The sequence below is a fragment of the Bidens hawaiensis genome, unplaced genomic scaffold (genome assembly GCF_021521415.1).
Source record: "Bidens hawaiensis isolate Kalapana, Puna unplaced genomic scaffold, B.hawaiensis_p1.1 tig00033872_1, whole genome shotgun sequence".
In the NCBI taxonomy this organism is placed as follows: domain Eukaryota; kingdom Viridiplantae; phylum Streptophyta; class Magnoliopsida; order Asterales; family Asteraceae; genus Bidens; species Bidens hawaiensis.
This window is the reverse complement of record NW_027505297.1, coordinates 52353-71961: the sequence shown is the minus strand read 5'-3', so window position 1 is coordinate 71961 and position 19609 is coordinate 52353. Positions and strand designations below refer to the sequence as shown.

The window sequence follows — 19609 nt, the reverse complement described above, 5'->3', positions numbered from 1 at the left end:
AACAGTTAACAAAAACTGAAAACTGTTCCCACTTATTTGGTAACATGGGTTTGGGCGGGAACAGGTACGTATCACAATTGCAACACAATTTTTTTTTTGCAATGTTACATCTTACCTCCCTTGGTTATCTCATCTAAGTAATTTCTATAAACTCCACACGTTTAGCACATATGAATAAACCTATTTTAATAAACGCTTCTCATGTATGTTAGATACATAGTATTATATTTATTTATTTTTCATCGACAGAAAAAGGTTTCTAACAATGAAACCGTAGGTGGAAAAAAAAAGGCCGTGAATGGAAACCAGTTTTTAACCTAGGCTAAAACGTTTTGACAACCGATTTGATAGAATCGGGCTTGAGAACCCCATTCAATTGTTGAAATCGGTTAAATCCAAGCCAAACCGATTATAAATCAGCTTCAAACCCGAATCCTTTAGAAACGGACCAATCTATTTTCACCTTATGAACCGGTTTCAACCCTGACCGAACCTGAATTGCTTTGGGCTAAACTGAAACATTCTTCTAAGCTTTGGGCCCAAACTAAGAAGTCAACCCAGCCCATTTGGTGTCAGTTTCATTAGCACCTAGGGTTTCACCGTACATAAAAGACACCCATTTCTTCAGTTTCCCGTGAAACCCTAATCAACTAACCTTAACCTTAGCAGCCTCCGTCGAGATGGCCAAGTCGAAGAATCATACCGCACACAACCAGTCTTACAAGGCTCACCGCAACGGCATCAAGAAGCCAAGGAAACACAGACACACTTCCACCAAAGGGGTTTGTTTTCTCATCAATTGGTTTTATAGCATTTTATATATTTTTTTAAACGATGATTAAAGTTATAGTTATAAACATAACAATTTGCAAAATCATAGTATTAGAATATCTTAGATATCGGTAATTTTAATATCATGTAAAATTCATATATATAGCAATTTAACACTAATAATTCAGTATAGTCTCCTACCGTTAACAAATTAACCTTTTGAAAATTGCAAAACACTAACAATCTTAGCAAGTAAGAATAAATTCAGACTTAAAACAATAGCATTGAACACTAAAAGTTGATAATTAAGACTTAAAACACTGATATCAGGAATATGGGTGATATATCGGTCAATAATCGATAGTTAAGTAACTACCCTTGATAGTTAATATGCGGTGGATATCGCCTATATATCACCGATGTATCATTGATATATCGGTTATCGGTCCCTTGGCGATATATAAGTCAGAATATCGGTTCAGAATATTGGTACCGATAATATCAACGATATTGACTGATATATCACCTATATTCTCGTTGATATTATCGGTACCAATATTCTGAACCAATATTCTGACTTATATATCGCCAAGGGACCGATATATCACTGATATATCGGTGATATAAGGGTAGTTACTTAACTATCGATGGTGGTTTAACCAATTCTATTCAACCCTCGTAAACAGAAGTGAGTATGGTGGTCTAAGGTAACGCGTTTTGTTGCTTTGGTTCATGAAATTTCACTCTCAAAACACGTACGTAGATGTTGTTGATCTCTTCCGAGTTTTATCCGATTGATATATTTGGGGAACCATTAAATAGTTTTAGTCTAAAAGTGCTAAACGATTCTCAGAAAATCCAAGTCGTTTATTCCTGGAATTCACCAGCAGGTTAATTGGGTGTGAATTTGAGAATAATATTATGGTTGTGAATGCAGATGGATCCCAAGTTCTTGAGGAACCAGAGGTATGCAAGGAAGCACAACAAGCAGAGTGGTGATTCCGCTGCTGAAGAATAGATGTTTTCTTCTTAATTGGGTTTTGTTTTCGGTCAAAGACATTCTAGTTTTGTATTCGGATTTGAATTTAAAATTTGTTAAAGAAGTTGGTTTTTGATGAAACTTGAATCAGTACTTGTGATGCTTATGTGTTTGGTTTACTTAGGTGCACATGATTTTTCAATGTTTAATATTTCGTTTCAAACCGATTAAATTGTACCCGAATGAACCAAAACCTTTCAAAATCCAACGGTAAAGTTTTTAGTTTTCGGGGTCGTTTTAATCCGAAACCAAATTGTGTATTTGGTTCCAAAACCCTGAATTCGGTACTAGACGGATAGTGGTTTTTTAAGTTTTGTTACATAGATCAATACTGTTACGGTTATTCTGTTTTTTCCACTGAAAACCGAAATCAAAGACCGAATTTGGTTTTGGATTCTGAATTTCGCTTCGGCTGAAAATGCAGTGCACCTATGATTCCTTGGAATATATCTTTTCAAACATATAAATTAAACTTAAAACATTGAACTAATCGAATTACATCAATGTCCTGCATCCAGTTAATATTTCATGTTCTTTTGTCTTCTTTATGCTAAATTTATGATCTTTATATGTTCAAACTGGCTGCATAAACAAACCTCTATTTCCCTGAAAGCATGGAGGTACCAAATTCAAAGGCAGGTGTTCAGAATCAAGAAAGCGAGAGACCCAGAAAGCTTCCTCCTTACACGAAGAAGATGGTTCAAGAAACATATCCGATCGGTTTTCATTTTCAACAGGATACAATCAGTTAGATGAATTGTTTCAAGACACTACACTAACAACACCGGTTTGTTCATATGCGCATAAGATACAGGGACTTGCAGACATCGAAGCACAATATTCCGAGCTTATAAAGCCATGTGAACAAACTCACAACGCGGTTTGTTTTAAACCATGTGATGAGGGTAAACTATCAACTGATGAGATTATTCGGTTTGGGGGTGAACGGTTCATACAATCACGTTCGAGTTCCACACGTGATATGTCAGCATCGGCCCACCCGTATGCGGGTAAATTCTTGGACCTTTCAGGCCAAGAAGTTAAAGATATTCAACTCATTGAAACCTTTTACTTTCCTCGGAGAAAGTCAGTCAACAGCTTGACCGAGCGCGTAAGCTTCTCGACTGGTGCGACTCGTTATGTTCAAGCTTGGGAAACCCGATTCAGCTGATTGTTTATTATTTTTCAAAAGCTTTACGCGAGAAGATCGATGGAATAAACCCGAATTCTGAGTCGGGAAAGAAACGTGCATATAACATACCTTGGAGAATAATGAACCCTAATATGTGTGTAGTTTCAATTTACCAAAAGTTACCGTTTTTTCAAGCGGGCCACTTTTCGGGTGTAAAGGCATTGGTTGACCGTCTATCGGGGTCAAAACGAGTGCATGTAATCGACCTTGCGATACGACAAGGCGTGCAAACCACAATTCTAATGCAAGCACTTGCATCCCAACCCGGTTTCCATATTGAAGAAACACTAATTGACCCCGGGCAGATTACGGATAATCTGGGGGTTAAATAGATGTTTCCCACGAGGGGTTATGTCCGGCAAAGATGGTTCTTCTAGTGACCTGCAAAACAGACACCGTGAGATCGTCACTGAGAAGGGGGGGTACCTCCTTGTGACCACCCTCCGGCGTGAGAATCAGACTAGATTGCTCTTAAATATAAGTGTATATAAGAGATTGCTAGAGAAGATAAGATGTGATACGGTAATGTAATGTGTCCATACCATTCCAAGGTGTTGGAGTATTTATAGCCGAAGGTAGGTTTCCAAGCAGGTACAGACAGTGTCAGGACGTGCAGGAAGTTATGGCGACGTGACAGTATATGGTCATTCCAGGCGCTTTTTCAGGCGCGTGGGCGCGATTTTTCGGGCGCGTGGCCGCGAATTTAATGGCACGCGTCCTTTCAACAGCTGTTGCCAGCTTGCTCTTTGCCACGTGTTATAGTTTCATTGCACCTGCGATTTCTCTCTCTTCCGCATTAAATTCATCGCATTAATTGCGATGAGTATATAAAGGGCGAGAGGGGGCACCTTAGTCCACACTTTCACTTCTCTCTCATCTTCTAAACGATTTCCGGCGAATACTCACTATTCCGTCGAGCATTCTTCTGAAATCGTTGTTCTGTACATCCAAAACATGTCTTCTACCCGTGATTTTGAGGCCACTGCCGAGGAGTCTGAGTTGTTCGTCGAGAACCCGACGTCGACGTCCGAAAAGGACGACAAGAGCACTGCTGGCGAGTGCCAGTGCGCTCTTCCTATTGACCTCTACCAGTACATCGTCCGGAAGTTCATGCTCGAGCCTTTCGAGCCTGAGTTTCCGGAGCCTCATCAGACGGTGTACGATGCCCCCAAGGGCAAGATAGGGGTGTACGCTGCATTCTTCGTCTATGGGAATCTGAGGTTCCCATTGACGAAGTTTGTGTACCGTGTTCTGGAGAGACACGGTGTACACTTGACGGAGGTACACCCAATGGCGATCGCGAAGATCCGCCATTTCGAGTGGGTGTGCCTCATTATGGGTGTAGAGCCCCATGTCGACCGCCTGATGACCTTCTACTCCTGGAGGTGCATCCAAGGGTGGTACACCCTGGTCAACCGGATCAAGGGTCTGAAGATTTGCGCCACCGAGCGCAGTCTTCGGTCTTGGAAGCGGGAGTTCTTCTACATCTCTGCCCGTGTCGTCCCTATTGCGATGACTTTCAATAACGGAAGAGCACTCCCCAACCTTCACGCCTCCAACTACCAGGAGGCGGAATGGTTCTCCAAGATTTCCCGGATCCAGACTCCGGTTTACCGGTTTGCGGAGTCCGGGATGGTGATGCTCGGGATGAGCCGGGTATGGAAGGATGCCGGCTCTGAGACTCCGCAAGTGCCGATCGTCCTCGAATACGGTTTGAACTCTGTCCCTTATGGTATGCTTTATTTTATTTGCTAGGTTAGGGTTTTTGTTTTAACCATCTTTATTTTCATAGGGAAACGACTTGCAGTCTCTCCTGCAGCAGCGGGAGGCTGGTGGTCCCGCTCGGATGGGTACTCGCGCTCTTGACGAGAACGAGTTGCCCATCCTTGAGCAAACGGCGGATCGGTTCGTGGAGGTCTACCCGCCAAGCCACGAGATCCTGAGCGCTAGGCGGCCAGGTAAAGAACTTTTTAACCCTCGCCCTGTCAATGCTGAAACCTCTGCAGGAATTCCTCTAATTTTGTCATCTTCTGATGAGGAATCCGCAGATGGTCCTTTCTTGGCGAGGAAGAAGAAGGCTGCCGGCGGGAAGGGCAAGGCGAAGGTTGCCTCCACTGCCGATCCGGTGAATCGGTCTGACTCAGAGACCGAAAGTGAGGAGGTGGCGGGGAACCCTGGTGGTGAGACCACTATTCCGGAGGTTCAGACGGCGGTCACCTCCGAGCAGCCCCAGACGACGACGGTGACCGGCATGAAGAGGCCGGCTCCATCGGGTTCGTCCCCGCCTGTTCGCACCTTCAAGCTCAAGAGGACTCGTAAGTGTAAACTTAATAGCTTTAACTTCATATCTTTCTGGCAATGTTTTTAATGTCCTGTCTTCATGCAGGCGTGGATGCAACTGCATTCCAAAGCGATGTGGGGAGGAGCGGTTCTGGACCCATGAAGGTAGGTTTGGTCAACCTATCCGAGGCGATGACCCAGGCGGCTACGCCTGCTTGCAGTACTGGGTCAGTTGCTCATCCCGTTGAGCCAACTGTTCCAGCTGTAACCTTATCCCCGCCGGCTGTCAGTGCCATTTTCACCGAATCCGTCACTGAGCCGGCGGTGATTTCTCTTGCGGGTTCTTCCGCAGCCGCGGCCACGGTTGTGAGTTCACCTCCGTTGGTTTCCACCGCGGCAGCCTCCACCGTGTCTCCTCTGGCGCCTGCGACTACGGCCAGTCCTTCAGGTACGTTTGGGGTTGGGGCGTCTAGCCAATCCTTGCCTCCTTCCCGTCTCCTTGACCTTTTGGATGGATATCCCTTAGGTTCAGGTGATGGGTTTGGTGGCTATCGGCCTGTTGTCGACCCTACAGGTGCGTAGGGTTATTTTGGCCTATATCCCTTTCATCATTTCTTTCTCTTAACTGTTTTTTTGTTTTACTGCAGTTCGTGATTCCAACGAGGTGTACGCTCCTCGGTGGAAGATCCGCCGGGGAACGACCCTCCGGACTGCTGAGGACTGCGTCGAATGGGCGCGTCACGCCACCCCAAGCGGTGCGCTGGGGGAGGCCATGGCCAGCTACCAGGAAGGTAGGCTGTCCAACGAGCTCCGAATCCTTCTCGCCCGGATGCAGCCGCGCGTCGAGCTACTTTGTCGTGAAAATGACAAGTTGAAGACGGCGCGTAGCCTTGAAGTGGCTCAGGCGCGGGCTATCCGGGTGGAGAACGCGAAGCTTGCCGCCGTTGCTGCGGAAAAGGAGAAGGCCTTCAAGGCCCTTGAGGTTGACGTTCAGGCTCGTCTGGAGGCCCGTTCCAAGGCTGCCCAAGCTGTTAACGAACAGCTTCGGCTGGCCAAGGAAACTGCATGGAACGCAACCGAGAGGGCCACCAAGGCTGAAGCTGCTGCTGAGCCTCTACGCATCGAAAATGAGGAACTTAAAGCTAAATTAGAGAGGCTCCAGCAGGCTCATGATGCCTTGGCCATGGAAGATGCCAAGAAGCTCCAAGAGATCTTGGACCAGAGGGGGGTGCTTGACCAGACTGAGTGTAAGCTAAAGGGCGTCGAAGAGGCTGCAGCCAAAGATGTGTTGCTTGCCAACCTCACAAAGAACGAAGCCGAACGCGCCCGTAATGAAGCTCAAGCTGCCCTCCAGGAGGCTCTGGTTGCCAAGGAATGGCTTCTTCGAGAAGCGTTGTCGCAGGTATGCGCAGCTTCCTAACTTCTAACTTCTTTACGCTTTTCCTTACTCTTGAGTTTTTGACAAACTTCTGCTTTGTAGGTTGTGCATCGGGTGTTCACGAACACATCATATGACGATGCGATGAGCGCAGCCCTCAACGCTTCTCATGAGGATGGGAAAAAGGCTGGCTTCCTGCTTGGTCTAAGGTTTGTTGAACAAGGCATCCCGCCTTCCAACTTCCCTCTTTACAATGTGGATACTGAAGCTGCGTATGACCAAGCAGTGAATCAGTATGCTGCCTTCCCGCATCCGGTGGTGGAGAAGGTGAACGAGATTGCTGCTGCTGATGATGGGCTAGCTATCCTTAAAGCTTTCCTTGAACCGCCACACTCTATTGATGGTGCAGGTCCAAGTGGAAGTGGTCCTGAAGCTTGATCCTTTAGATCCCTTTCCACCATTAGAGTAGATTTTTATTTTTGTATAGCTTCTTTTGTATGCGGGTATGTACCCAGCAATCTTTGTAATATTTGAATTTTGATGGAATAAAGATTATTTGCTAATGCCTTGCCTTGTTTATTTCACGCATATTTTGATTTAACTTAGCAATTTCTTTAGTACTTAGATAAGTTAACTTTTCAACGTGGCAGATAATAAGTTAAATTTTTGCTTTCTCTTTCGTGATTGTGCGAGTAAGACCGTCACTTGCACTTAGTAGGATGGCTAAACTTTACCTATATCTGACCTGCGTGGAAGTTTTCCTCATCCTTTCCTTTGAAATTTTCTAAGTGTTTTGAATAAATTAACCTTTCGACGCGCGGTTGCCAATAGGTCAATGTTCAGTTTCCTTTATCATGATTGTGCGGGTAGGACCGTCACTTTCATTTATTGGGATGACCAAAATTCACTTATAGCTGACCTGCGTGAAGGTTTTCCTTAGAAGTTTTTACCGTTTTATGTGTTTATGCGGGTTTTGCCGCCTTCCACACGCAACGACTTACTTCTTCCCATATTTATGCGGTGAATACCGGCATAGCAGCGTGGGAAGTTCATAAGTATAAAGGTAAGGCTATCAACACAATGTGAAAGGAGAATCATTTCCATTAGAAGTGGCTCTAGGCCTTTACAAATTTGGAATTGATCTACATGTAACATTTGCGTAATTGAGCTCCGTTCCATGTTCTTGGGATAGGAGTGCCATCGAGCCTTTCGAGCCGGTATGCGCCTTTTCCCAAAACTTCTTTGATAATGTATGGTCCTTCCCAGACCGGTGCCAGTTTTCCTGGGCGCTCTTGGTTTGAAGCCTCGTTGTTACGCAATATGTAGTCTCCTACATTGAAGTTGCAGAGTTTTACCCGCGTGTTGTAGTACTTTTGCATTTTTCGCTTGTAGTTTTCTTCACGCGCTGCGGCTAAGTCTCTGCGTTCCTCGGTTAGCATAAGGTCTAACCGTCTTTCCGCATCATTGTCTTCTGGCTGAATTAAGACCCTTGGTGAGGGCAAACCAATTTCGACTGGGACCATGGCTTCAGTGCCATAAGTGAGGCTGAACGGGGTTTCTCCCGTACTGGCCTTTTTCAGCGTTCTGTTTGCCCAAAGGACGTGTGGAACTTCGTCTACCCATCCGGATCTGTGTTCCAGGAGTCTTTTCTTTATGCCTTCGACGATGCTTTTATTTGCTCTTTCCACCTCACCGTTACCTTGCGGGTGTGCCACTGAGGTAAAGGTGTGGGTGATTTGAAGTTCTTCTAGCCACTTTTGTAGCTTCTTGTCAGCAAAGTTGGTGCCGTTATCGCTCACCAAAGTCTGTGGAAGTCCAAAACGACAAATAATAAATTCCCAAATAAATTTTTTAATATGTTTTGCGGTTGTTTGGGCTAAGGGTTTTGCTTCTATCCACTTGGTGAAGTAGTCGATGGCAACCACTAGGAACTGAACGTTTCCTGCTGCTGTAGGAAATGGGCCTGTCACATCGATGGCCCACTTCTGAAATGGCCATGAAGAGGTGACTGGAACAAGTTCATTCTTCGGGCGATGCGTGTTGGGTGCGTAGAGCTGGCAAGACCTACACTTTCTGATGTATGCCAGCGCATCCGTATGCATCCCCGGCCAAAAGTATCCCGCGTTGTTTAGCTTAGCTACAACAGCGCGTGGACCTGCGTGCACTCCACAGATGCCTTCGTGTACCTCCCTTAGGAGGTAGTCAGCATCCTGGTTGTCCACGCATCTTAAGAGTGGGCCAAGAAAGTTACGTCTGTAAAGGATGTCATCGTTGAGTTAATAGTTTAATGCTTTACAACGTATTTTTCTTGCCTGTGTTTTTGACTCTGGTAGTATACCCGCTGCAAGGTAATTTATTATTGGTGTCATCCACTTTTCTGTACCGGTTTGGATGACACAAATTTCCTTGTGCGGGACTGATGGTGCTTCAAGGAGTTCAATGCGGATATCCTTTCCCAAATGGGTGAAGGCTAATGATGCAAGCTTGCTTAACGCATCCGCAGATTTGTTTTCGCTATGCTTGACGTGTATGACTTTACAATCATTAAAATCGCGCATAAGGGTTTTTGCTTGTGCAAGGTACAGGGCCATTGTGTTGTTCACGGCCGTGTACGTTCCGTTTATCTGATTGGCTACTAACATGGAATCTACGTGGGCTTCCAAGTTTTTCACTCCCATTTTACGCGCAATTCTCAGCCCTGCCAAGAATGCTTCGTACTCGGCTTCGTTATTCGTACTTGGAAAGTCCAGTCGAATAGCGTAAGTGTATTCTTGGCCTGCTGGGTTGGTTAATTTCAACCCTGCGCCTGAACCCTCGTTGCTGGCTGCTCCATCGGTGTAGAGTCGCCAGACATCATTGATGTCCTGTGCTGGGGAGGGTTGAGCCTCCTCCTGGCACTCTTTTTCCCGCGAAGCGGGGACTTCTGCAATAAAGTCGGCCAGGACCTGGCCTTTCATAGCTGGTCTTGGCTTGTACTTTATCGCATATTCCCCCAACTCAATTGCCCATTTGGCTAGACGTCCCGATAATTCGGGTTTGCCTAGAACGTTTACGAGTTTGAAGTTGGTGAGAATGGTGATTGGGTGACCCTGGAAATATCGTCTCAGTCTGCGTGAAGCTTGTACAAGTGCTAAGACTAATTTTTCCAATGTGGAGTACCGGGTTTCTACGTCTGTTAGGACACGGCTAACATAGTAAATAGGCATCTGGATACCTTTCCGCTCTACTAGCAGGACTGCCCCGGTTGCTCTATCTGTGGCAGAAAGGTATATGATTAATTCCTCCCCCGCTTCTGGTGCTGTGAGCGTTGGGAGTTCGATCAAGCATGACCGAATTTCCTGAAAAGCTGCTTCCGCTTCTGGTGTCCAGCGGAATTGCGTTTTCTTTAAACAGCTTCTCAATGTTGACACGAATGGGAACGACCTATCCGCATGGTTTGACAAAAAGCGGTTAAGTGCGACTAGGCGTCCATTCAGTGTCTGAGCTTGCTTGATGGTAGTAGGTGATTCCATTTTGGTAATGGCTTCGACCTTTTCAGGGTTCGCTCTGAAGCCATCTTTAGTAACAATGACTCCCAAGAACTTCCCTTCTTCCATCCCAAAAAAACACTTGCTCGGGTTGAGCTTCATGTTTATCTTTCTGAGCGTGTTGAAAGTTTCTTCGATGTCTTTCAACATCGCTTCTGGCTCAGGGCTTTTGATGACCAAATCATCCATGTAGACTTCCAAGTTTCTCCCAATTTGGGCATGAAACTCTTTGTCCATCAGGCGTTGGTATGTGGACCCTGCATTTTTAAGTCCGAATGGCATCATTTGATAACAAAATGTGCCATCGGGCGTCCGAAATGCGGTTTTGTCCTGATCATCTACAGCCATGTAGATTTGATGGTACCCCTTGTATGCTTCAAGGAAGCATTTAAGGCGAAACGGTGCTAATGAATCCACTTTGAGGTCAATTTCGGGTAACGGGTAACAATCTTTGGGGCATGCTTTGTTTAAATCTTTGAAATCTATACACATGCACCATTGTTTGTTAGCCTTCGGTACCATAACGGGATTTGCAACCCATGTTTGATATCTACTAACGCGTACGATGCCCGCGTCAAGGAGTTCATTGACTTGGGTTCTACACGCGTTTGCCTGTTCCGCCCCCATTACTCTGCGTTTTTGTATGACTGGCGTAAAAGCCTGGTCACACTTGAGCTTATGCTCTGCTTTACTTCGAGGTACACCAGTCATGTCAGCTGGTGTCCACGCGAAGAAGTCAGCGTTTCTTTGTAATAAGCGTTTGAGTAAGGTGCGCGTTAGATCAGCGATTGTTGGGCCAATTGTAACAGCCTGGTCAGGGTATCTGCCATTGAGGGCCCATTTTTCTGGTTCGGTAATGGTTGGTTTAGCCATCTTTGGTTTGGGTTTAGATGAGACGGATGCGATGCATACCTGGGGGATACCGGTGATCATCGCTACACCCTGAGCAGTTGGCCATCCCATCATGCCGTGGACTGAAGATACCACGGCGTTGAATCTTGCCATTCCTTCTCTCCCGAAGAGAATGTCGTATGTGTGATGTGGCTTCCTCATTACGACGAAGTCCACGTCTTCTGTGCGGGAGTATTTCCCGTCCGTGAGAATGACGGGGAAAGATAGGATACCCAGGGGGTGTTTGTGCTACCTTCGAACCCTTCCATTGAGGCGTAAACCGTTTCCAGGTGTTCTTTGTCTTCGTCGTCTAGCTTGTCGAAGAACTGCCTGTACATAACCGTTGACGAGGCGCCGTTGTCAGCGAGAGTGCGGGAAGTTATGTAATGCCCCAGCTGGCTTTTGATGACGATGGGGCCTTCCTTGCTGGGTCCTCCTGGCACTCGCGGGAAGCGTACCTCAGCTTCCTTCCATTCGCATGGTTCTGTCGTTCGTCTTTTTCTTCCTCTGATGTTGCCATGAACCATGTGGATGCTGATGTCAACGGGCTTTCGTCCATTGCCTTTATACCGGTTATCATTCCTTCCTCCATTCTTGATTGATGCCACAAGGTGTGCAAGTCTTCCATCCTTGACGAATGTTTCAACAACATCCTTCAAGGATGTACACTCCTCTGTATTGTGACCCTTTGTCCCGTGGAAGTCACAGAATTTGCTCTGATCCACATTAGGTCGTTGTCGGATCATTGGGGCTTTTGGCCATGGCAGTTTTTCGGTGGCAAATATCTCCGTGACGCTTTTGGTGAGTGGCGTCCACCGGTGTTTTCGGCTTGAAGGGTGCGTGTTATCCCTTCCGCCAACAAGAGGGCGAGAGCTGGATGAGGTGTCAAAGTTTACCCTTGACTGCCAAATACCTAGCTTCCTCTTCTTGTTCTGCCGGGCGATCCGAACATTGTTTTCTCTGGTCCTCTGCGTGTAGAGATGTGTACTCTGGGGAAGATCCCTACCCAGTTGCTTCTCCGTCTCGGCAAAGCGCTTGGCCGTCGTCATGATGGCATCCCATGTGGATGGCATGCCGTCCTTACCCGTCAACGTGCGGATAAGCTCCAGGTATTCGGCGCCCTGGATGAAAGCGGCGCGAACAAGATCTTCACTTATGTTGCCCAGACTCAGCTTTTTGGAGTTGAAGCGAGTGATGAAGTCTAGTAAAGATTCATCTTCCTCTCTCACGCAGTTGAGGATCGTCCACTGCTCTTCAGTATATTTCCTCTGTTGACTGAAGTGTTGGCTGAACTTTTGTTGAAAGTCCGCCCAATCATAGATGTGGTGGACCGGTAAACGATCAAACCACGCCCTGGCCGCTCCAACCAGCGTCATTTGGAACATATAACACCACGTGGGTTTCGTCCAGTTACTGACGGTTGCCCCCGCTATGAATCTGTTCAAGTGATCGTCTGGGTCGGATAGACCATCATAAGTACCGATGTTGGACATCTGTTTGGCACTTCTCGGGGCGATTGCTTCCGCGATGTCCCTTGCAAACTTGGACTTTCCCGCATTTGCGGCAGTTGGTCTAAAGGTTTTGGAGAAGTCATGTGGGTTTCCTCCCGCGTTCCTTGGTTTGAAGGTTTCTCCAAAATTCCTTCTTAGTTGGAAGTCCGTTTCCTTACGCTTCCCTTTCGCCCTGTGGCGAGGGCTTGCGTCGGTTTCGGATTCCTCCCGATCATTGTCCGAGTACTCGCACTCACTGTTCATGTTGAGCCGTTGTCGAGTTTTCCGAATTCGTCAGCCTGTTGGAGTGAACGCAAGCGTTCATCCAACTCAGCTTGGAACTCTTTCTGACGTGCTTCGGCCCACGCCTTAACTTGATCGAGTGTTTGGCGAGGGAGCCTCGCCTGTTTCTCCAACTGGGCATCAGTGAACCCCAGTGAAATATTGTTTACTGCACTTGCCCCGGCTTGGGTAACCGGGGTAGTGTTCGTAAAATTTGTATAACCGGCGGTGTTCCCCCCAGTAGCTGGGGTTGTGGTTACCGGGGTTTCTTGGTCACTTACTGGCCTTGGGACCGGAGTAACGTTAACCATTTCTTCTGAAATTTTGAAAAAACTGAGAATTAGTTCTAGCTTTTATGCACGGATGGCGCCAATGAAGAAACATTAATTGACCCCGGGCAGATTACGGATAATCTGGGGGTTAAATAGATGTTTCCCACGAGGGGTTATGTCCGGCAAAGATGGTTCTTCTAGTGACCTGCAAAACAGACACCGTGAGCTCGTCACTGAGAAGGGGGGTACCTCCTTGTGACCACCCTCCGGCGTGAGAATCAGACTAGATTGCTCTTGAATATAAGTGTATATTAAGAGATTGCTAGAGAAGATAAGATGTGATACGGTAATGTAATGTGTCCATACCATTCCAAGGTGTTGGAGTATTTATAGCCGAAGGTAGGTTTCCAAGCAGGTACAGCCAGCTGTAGAATATTCCTGTTCTACCAACTATGGGCTACGCACGTGCCATGCTGGTTGGTAGGTAGGGAGCGGCTGATAGTGACCAGGCCGGCTGTGTACTATTCCTTTTCCACCAACTGCAGGCTATGTGCGTGCCACGACAAGGGTTGGTGAGTAGGCAGCGGCTAATAGTGACAAACAGTACTAGAGCATGCTCCTCGTACTGTTTGTCGGTGAGCTGTCACCCTGTGATTGGTTCATGGGTTGCTTTGGTCAGATCTTGTCTATTTTGTCCATACCTTGGCAGGTATAGTACAAAAGATCTTCCAGAAGCATACAGACTGGCTCATTTGGGCGGGAGTATTCCCGCCTTGCTCATTCCTTCAGGTGACACTGAATTATTTAGTGCCTTGTGCGTGTAGCCTTGCTATTAGTGCGGGTAGCCTTCCCTGATGGCTTGTATCCGCAGCTGCGGGGACAGGCGGGATACTTCACCATTGGGAGGCTTTCCCTGTGGGAACAGCTGGCGTACTGCGCGTAAGGTCTTCATCTCTGAGCATGGTGGGTCCTGCGGAACCAGTTGGTCCTTGCGCAAACGTCCCTCTTCAAGGTGAGTCTTGCGGGTCCAACTGGGCTCTGCTGGGACCTACCTCTTCACATATCAAACATCTTAAAATAACCGTGGTTGGGACCAGTTTTGAATCACAAGTTAAACAAACGGGTGACTGGTTGAAACACTTTGCCGAATTCATAAACTTATCATTTTCATTTAATATGGTTATAGTTGAAGACTTGTTAGATTTTAACAAAGATGTTCTTAAGTTAAATCCAACGGAAGCTCTAGGCGTTTTCTCATCCTACGGGTTATGGAGCTTGATCGTGCAACAAGACCGTTTAGAGTCGTTAATGAAGGTTATAAAGAGTGCTAGTCCGCGTGTTATGGTGGTGTGTGAAGTTTCAGCGAATCTTAACGCACCCGAGTTTGTGGACCGTTTGACTGAAGCGTTGTTTCACTATGGGGCGCTGTTTGACTCGTTGGAATATCATATGGACCGTGATGATGAAGACCGCGGTATTATTGAATGTATGTATTTAGGTGAAGGGATAAAGAGCATTGTGGGAACAGAAGGTGTAGAAAGAGTTGTTAGGCATGTGAATATTGATGTTTGGAGGAAGTTTTTTGTTAGATTTGGGATGAAGGAGATTGGGTTTAGTATGTCTTCTTTGTATCAAGCAAAGTTGGTTGTGGGAAGTTTTCCTAGTGGAAGTTGTTGCACGCTTGATACGAATGGCGAATCGGTGATCATCGGGTGGAAAGGAGCGCCAATCACTTGTGTTTTGGCTTGGGAATTCTTGTGAAACCGTTAGATTCGGGTCGAATCTTTCGCTATGTTTCATTCATGTATACAAACATTTATGTAATCATAAGTTCGTAACGGAGTTAAGGGTTCTAATAATCATTTTGTAAGATTTCGGTTTCTATTTGTTTGTCTAATAAGTAAATGCTTGTTAACTAGTGAATATGCCATGGTAACATTCATTTGAAATTAGAGGTTTTATATTACTCTATTAAATATTGAAACCAAAAGTGGTTAAATCTTGATTATCTTCTCATATATATCTAACTCTTTCTTTATTCAATTTTAATTTATGCAATTGAATTATTAACAAATTAACTCCACAAAGACTTTTACATTATTAATTTAGGGGTGAAAACGAGCCGAGCCGAGCCCGAGCTCCACTGGGCTCAAGCTTGGCTCGTTTCACTTACACATAGCTCGAGCTCGGCTGGTTTCGAACTCTATTTTCAAAGCTCGAGCTTGGCTCGTGAGTAGATTCTCAAGCTCGATCGAGTTCGACTCGTTTACTATGTATCAGTTATTTTTTATATGATTATAATTATTTTTATATATTTTCTTCTATTATAATTTTATGTATAAAAATATATATATTATTTAGTTATTTTTTCATAACATTATATATATTAATTAATTATTATTAAATATATATTTTAAAAAACTATATAAATGACAGACTCGTTTAGGCTCGCGAACCGTCTCGAGTTCGATAAGTGAAGCTCGGGCTCGATTATTAAATGAGCTTACTTTTAGGCTCGAGCTCGGGCTCATGCTCGATTAAGCTCGGCTCGATCGAGCTTTTTAACGAGCCGGTCTCAAATAGCTCACAAGCAGCTTGGCTCGTTTGCACCCCTAATTATTATGTCTAGTCTAGTACCTAGTTTAAGATATGTGAGACTTTGACACCTTAAGTTATTTTGTAAATATTTCCACCGTGGACCAAATTAATGTCTTTAAATCTTTTTAAGACTTAAGAGCTAATGTTTTCTTTCTTTTTTTTTAATATATTTATTATTACAATAGACCAAACAATATATATAATATGACACGGTGTTTATTCTTTCGAACGGTTGCCGTATTTGATCATACCCAGATTCTGTTGAACTAGTTTATATGTTAAGGATAAGCATCTGCCTTAATATGAGCAGGCTAAATAGAATCTGCCTCTTGAGCAGGCTGATTAGCATCTAAATATTATTGAACAAATCGACCACATCTAGACATTATTGAACTTCATGAATTTGTCATCTTTTTAAACCAAAAACTGCATGTTTTTAGATTCATACTTCATAAACATGTTCCCTTCAAAGAATTATGATAATCCTTTTGAGCCTTTGCAACTTGATAAAACCAAAAATGATCAGCAGAAACCGTCTCGGTTTGGAGCCATAGATAATCTTTATTTCGATTTTGCCTCAACGCCTTACCAAAATATGATAAAAGGTGCAGATTTTCAGTTGGAAGACGATCAGGGCGTTAAAAGACACTCACCTTTCGCATCGCTAAGGATCGTTAAAGACTATGCAAGTAGATCAAGAAAATTAAATGGTAATGTAATTAGAATAGTAAGTTTTATTGAAACAGGATCAAATACATTTTATTCTTAACATGAAAACAGTGAGAACCAATTTGCTGTTATTATTAGGTTTATTTTTATAGGTGTTTGCCGTTATTTTTTGTTCGTATTTGCTAATTTTCGAGTATGAGACGTTATAAGTATTTGCTGATTTATATTTTGTTGTTATTATTAGATTTTTTCTTTTGCTGTTATAAGTATTTGTTGGTATTTGCTGTTATTATTTTGTTCTTGATTTTGATTCTTTTGTTGTAATTTTTAGGTTTTTTCTTTTTTATTATAAATCATTGTTTATATAGATTGGTATTGTGGTTGGTATTGTTTCTTACGTTCTCATTTTTTTATAAATTGGTATTATTTCATACGTTCTCATATTAAGATTAAAATGTACATGAACCTTCCCCAAGTTTTATCATCATCTTAATATTTTTTTGTTATTTATTTAAACTCTTTCAGGTGAAAAGATTCATATTCCAAGCTCCAACACGGCCGAGAATGACCGAAAACTGTCCACCATCGAAAGGATTCGGATGGCAGGACTTCATTTCATCGACTCGTATTCTAATTCTGATGAAATCTCCAATCCAAATCATGCATTCCCCTTTTCATCATCCGGACTATCCGACGATGAAGCTAAAGACATTAATCTTCTCCTTACTCTTCTAGCATCAGCCAACAAAACCGGCCAACAACATTTTAATGAAGCAATTAAACTCATCGAATCATGCAATAACACGTCCTCAAACGAAGGAACAACCGTCCAACGATTGGTTTACTACTTCTCCGAAGCCATTCGGGAGAAAATAAACCGCGAGATAGGAAGAGACGCGTGTGATGGACTCGAAAGGATGCAAATGTTTGATCTTCAAAAGGCATTAATGGGTATTAATGCGAGTATCTTAGCATTTCACCAGAAAGTACCAATGGCGCAGGTTTGCCAGTTCACTTCAATACATACTATACTCGAAAACCTCGGTAGAGCTAGACATGTTCATGTAATCGATCTCGAGATCAGAAGCGGGATGCAATACACCGTTTTGATGCAAGCGATTGCGAGTCGGAGTGAATGGCAACTCAAGCACTTGAAGATAACTGCTATTGGTATTGTTAGCCGAGTTTATTATCTATCTTGGGCTTTTGGCTCTTATTTTAATTAATAGTATACGGGGAAAGTTAACATACAACCTTAAAAGGCATGCTAACTATACGAATCAAGTAGTGTAATTATATATATATATATATATATATATATATAAGTATTGTAATTATGTAATTATATCGTAGTGTAATTACACTATTCTGTAATTACACTAAAGGAATATATACACTATTTTGCATACAAAGTTGCAAAAGTTGCTAGGCGGACCCTAGGCGGCTTACTGGCAAGTTGGTTGTATTCGGAGTCTCAGGGAGTACTTGGAGAGTACTCGGAAATGGGAAATATAAAGGAAATTAATTTTTGTATATTATATATATATTAAATATCATAGTTATACTAATATTTATAACAAAATAAGTGAATATCAATATACATAAGAGAAATATATTTTCAAATACTAAATTATTCTAAAATTTACTAATCATTAACTAAAAAAACGATATTCTTTTTTTAATATTATAGAAATATGAATTATGTTTTATTTTTTAAGTCAAAATCGGCTCAAGTTGACGGATTACTTGCGATTCTGACTGAGGTTGACCAAATTTGATCGATTCTTATTAACTAGGCGGAGTTAAAGAAACTCTCCTCTGCGCCATACCTTGTAGCGAATACTTTGGAAGTACTCGACCTTGTAGATCTACTTTTACAACATTGGTTGTATATATATAATTATATTATTTGATTCGCGTAGTTTATACAAAATGGTCTAGTTTTTAGTTTTTACTATTTAACACGGAAAATATCATTCACCAATACAGTTTTTCAGTTCTTTTGAATTCTTTCAGGTACAAGATCGGAATCCAGAATCAAAGACACATGCAATCATCTTGCTGATTTCGCACGGTCGAAGAGCATCCCGTTTAGTTTTGAGATTGTCATGGTACCCGATATGCTGGATTTCAACATAAATCTCCTAGAACTCGACCGCAATGAAAAGATTGCGGTCTACTCAGCAGTCTCGCTATCATCCCTCATCGTAACACCAAACCGTCTCGAACATCTCATGCGAGAGCTTCGAAAGATCAATCCTTGTATAACCGTTATCACCGAAGTCGAAGCAAACCACACTTCGGCCACATTCGTTAACCGTTTCATCGATGCTTTGTTCTTCTACGGCGCACTTTTCGACAGCTTATCGGTTTGCTTGGGCAATGATGAGGTGAACCGGAAGGTGGCAGAGTCGGTATATTATGCTTACTCGATACGAAACATTGTGGCGGCTGAAGGAGACGATAGGACGATTCGACATACTGGGATCGATGTTTGGAGGGCGTTTTTTGCTCGGTTTGGGATGGCGGAGATTGAATTGAGTGGTGAGTCGTTGAATGAGGCGAAGTTGTTGATCGACAACTTCGAGTGTGCGAATTGTTGTCAGCTTCCTGTGGATGGTAGGTGTTTAGTTGTGGATTGGAATGGAGTGCCGATGTTCTCGGTTTCTGCTTGGAAGTTCATATGATGCAATTACAAAATGCTGTAGTTTATGTTCTGATTATGTCAAGTGGTGTGGTCATGGTAACATTAACGGGTTAAACTTGTATATATATCATCAAACATAAATGAACCCTTATTACCGATCATTAAACATATATGTTTACAATTGTAGTTTTCCTAGTTTAAATTAGGTTTTCCTGTTTTCTAAATAATACGTGTAGCATTGCGTTGAATATAGTCTTTTTAACCGTAAACATTATGAAAAAACATGTTAGAAGGTTTTGAGTTCAAAATTCTAAATTCTTATAGAATGTACAGATTAAACTTTTAGTACTCTAGAAGATTACAAATTTAACCGATGCTATGGGGACTTGGTCTAGTGGTACCAGTTTGTGTAAGATGATAAAGAGTTTTTAGGAGTTTCAAGGTTCAACCTTTTAAGAAAAAGCTCATGCTCAATAAAAAGTTTTGTTTAGTTGAAGAAGCTTCAAGCTTTTAAGTTTGGAGAAAAAACTCCTTTTTTAAACGCTACTGCTAGCGCCTGAGAAAAGGTTACAA

The 19609-nt window shown here is 43.5% G+C and overlaps 2 protein-coding genes and 1 pseudogene across 2 annotated transcripts; all 3 read left to right on the top strand.

Moving 5' to 3' along the window:
• The first annotated feature begins 662 nt into the window (after positions 1 to 662).
• Positions 663 to 1816, top strand: LOC143612185 (large ribosomal subunit protein eL29y-like). The gene is made up of 2 exons (XM_077086226.1): positions 663 to 782; positions 1709 to 1816. The coding sequence occupies exons 1-2, from the start codon at positions 681 to 683 to the stop codon at positions 1787 to 1789; spliced, it is 183 nt and encodes a 60-aa protein (XP_076942341.1). The 5' UTR covers positions 663 to 680; the 3' UTR covers positions 1790 to 1816.
• A 608-nt stretch (positions 1817 to 2424) lies between these two features.
• Positions 2425 to 14883, top strand: LOC143612183 (DELLA protein GAIP-like; annotated as a pseudogene).
• A 1294-nt stretch (positions 14884 to 16177) lies between these two features.
• LOC143612182 (scarecrow-like protein 23) lies at positions 16178 to 19076 on the top strand. Its single transcript, XM_077086224.1, has 3 exons — positions 16178 to 16430; positions 16915 to 17559; positions 18406 to 19076. The coding sequence occupies exons 1-3, from the start codon at positions 16178 to 16180 to the stop codon at positions 19074 to 19076; spliced, it is 1569 nt and encodes a 522-aa protein (XP_076942339.1).
• Positions 19077 to 19609: the final 533 nt, after the last annotated feature.

What these genes read in the sequence shown, in the direction of transcription:
- LOC143612182 (XM_077086224.1), top strand. Translation starts at nt 16,178, where the DNA reads ATGTTCCCTTCAAAGAATTATGATAATCCTTTTGAGCCTTTGCAACTT. An exon ending in TAGATCAAGAAAATTAAATG is followed by an intron (nt 16,431 to 16,914) that starts GTAATGTAATTA and finishes AAACTCTTTCAG; the next exon opens with GTGAAAAGATTCATATTCCA. An exon ending in CTTGAAGATAACTGCTATTG is followed by an intron (nt 17,560 to 18,405) that starts GTATTGTTAGCC and finishes GAATTCTTTCAG; the next exon opens with GTACAAGATCGGAATCCAGA.
- LOC143612185 (XM_077086226.1), top strand. Translation starts at nt 681, where the DNA reads ATGGCCAAGTCGAAGAATCATACCGCACACAACCAGTCTTACAAGGCT. An exon ending in GACACACTTCCACCAAAGGG is followed by an intron (nt 783 to 1,708) that starts GTTTGTTTTCTC and finishes TTGTGAATGCAG; the next exon opens with ATGGATCCCAAGTTCTTGAG.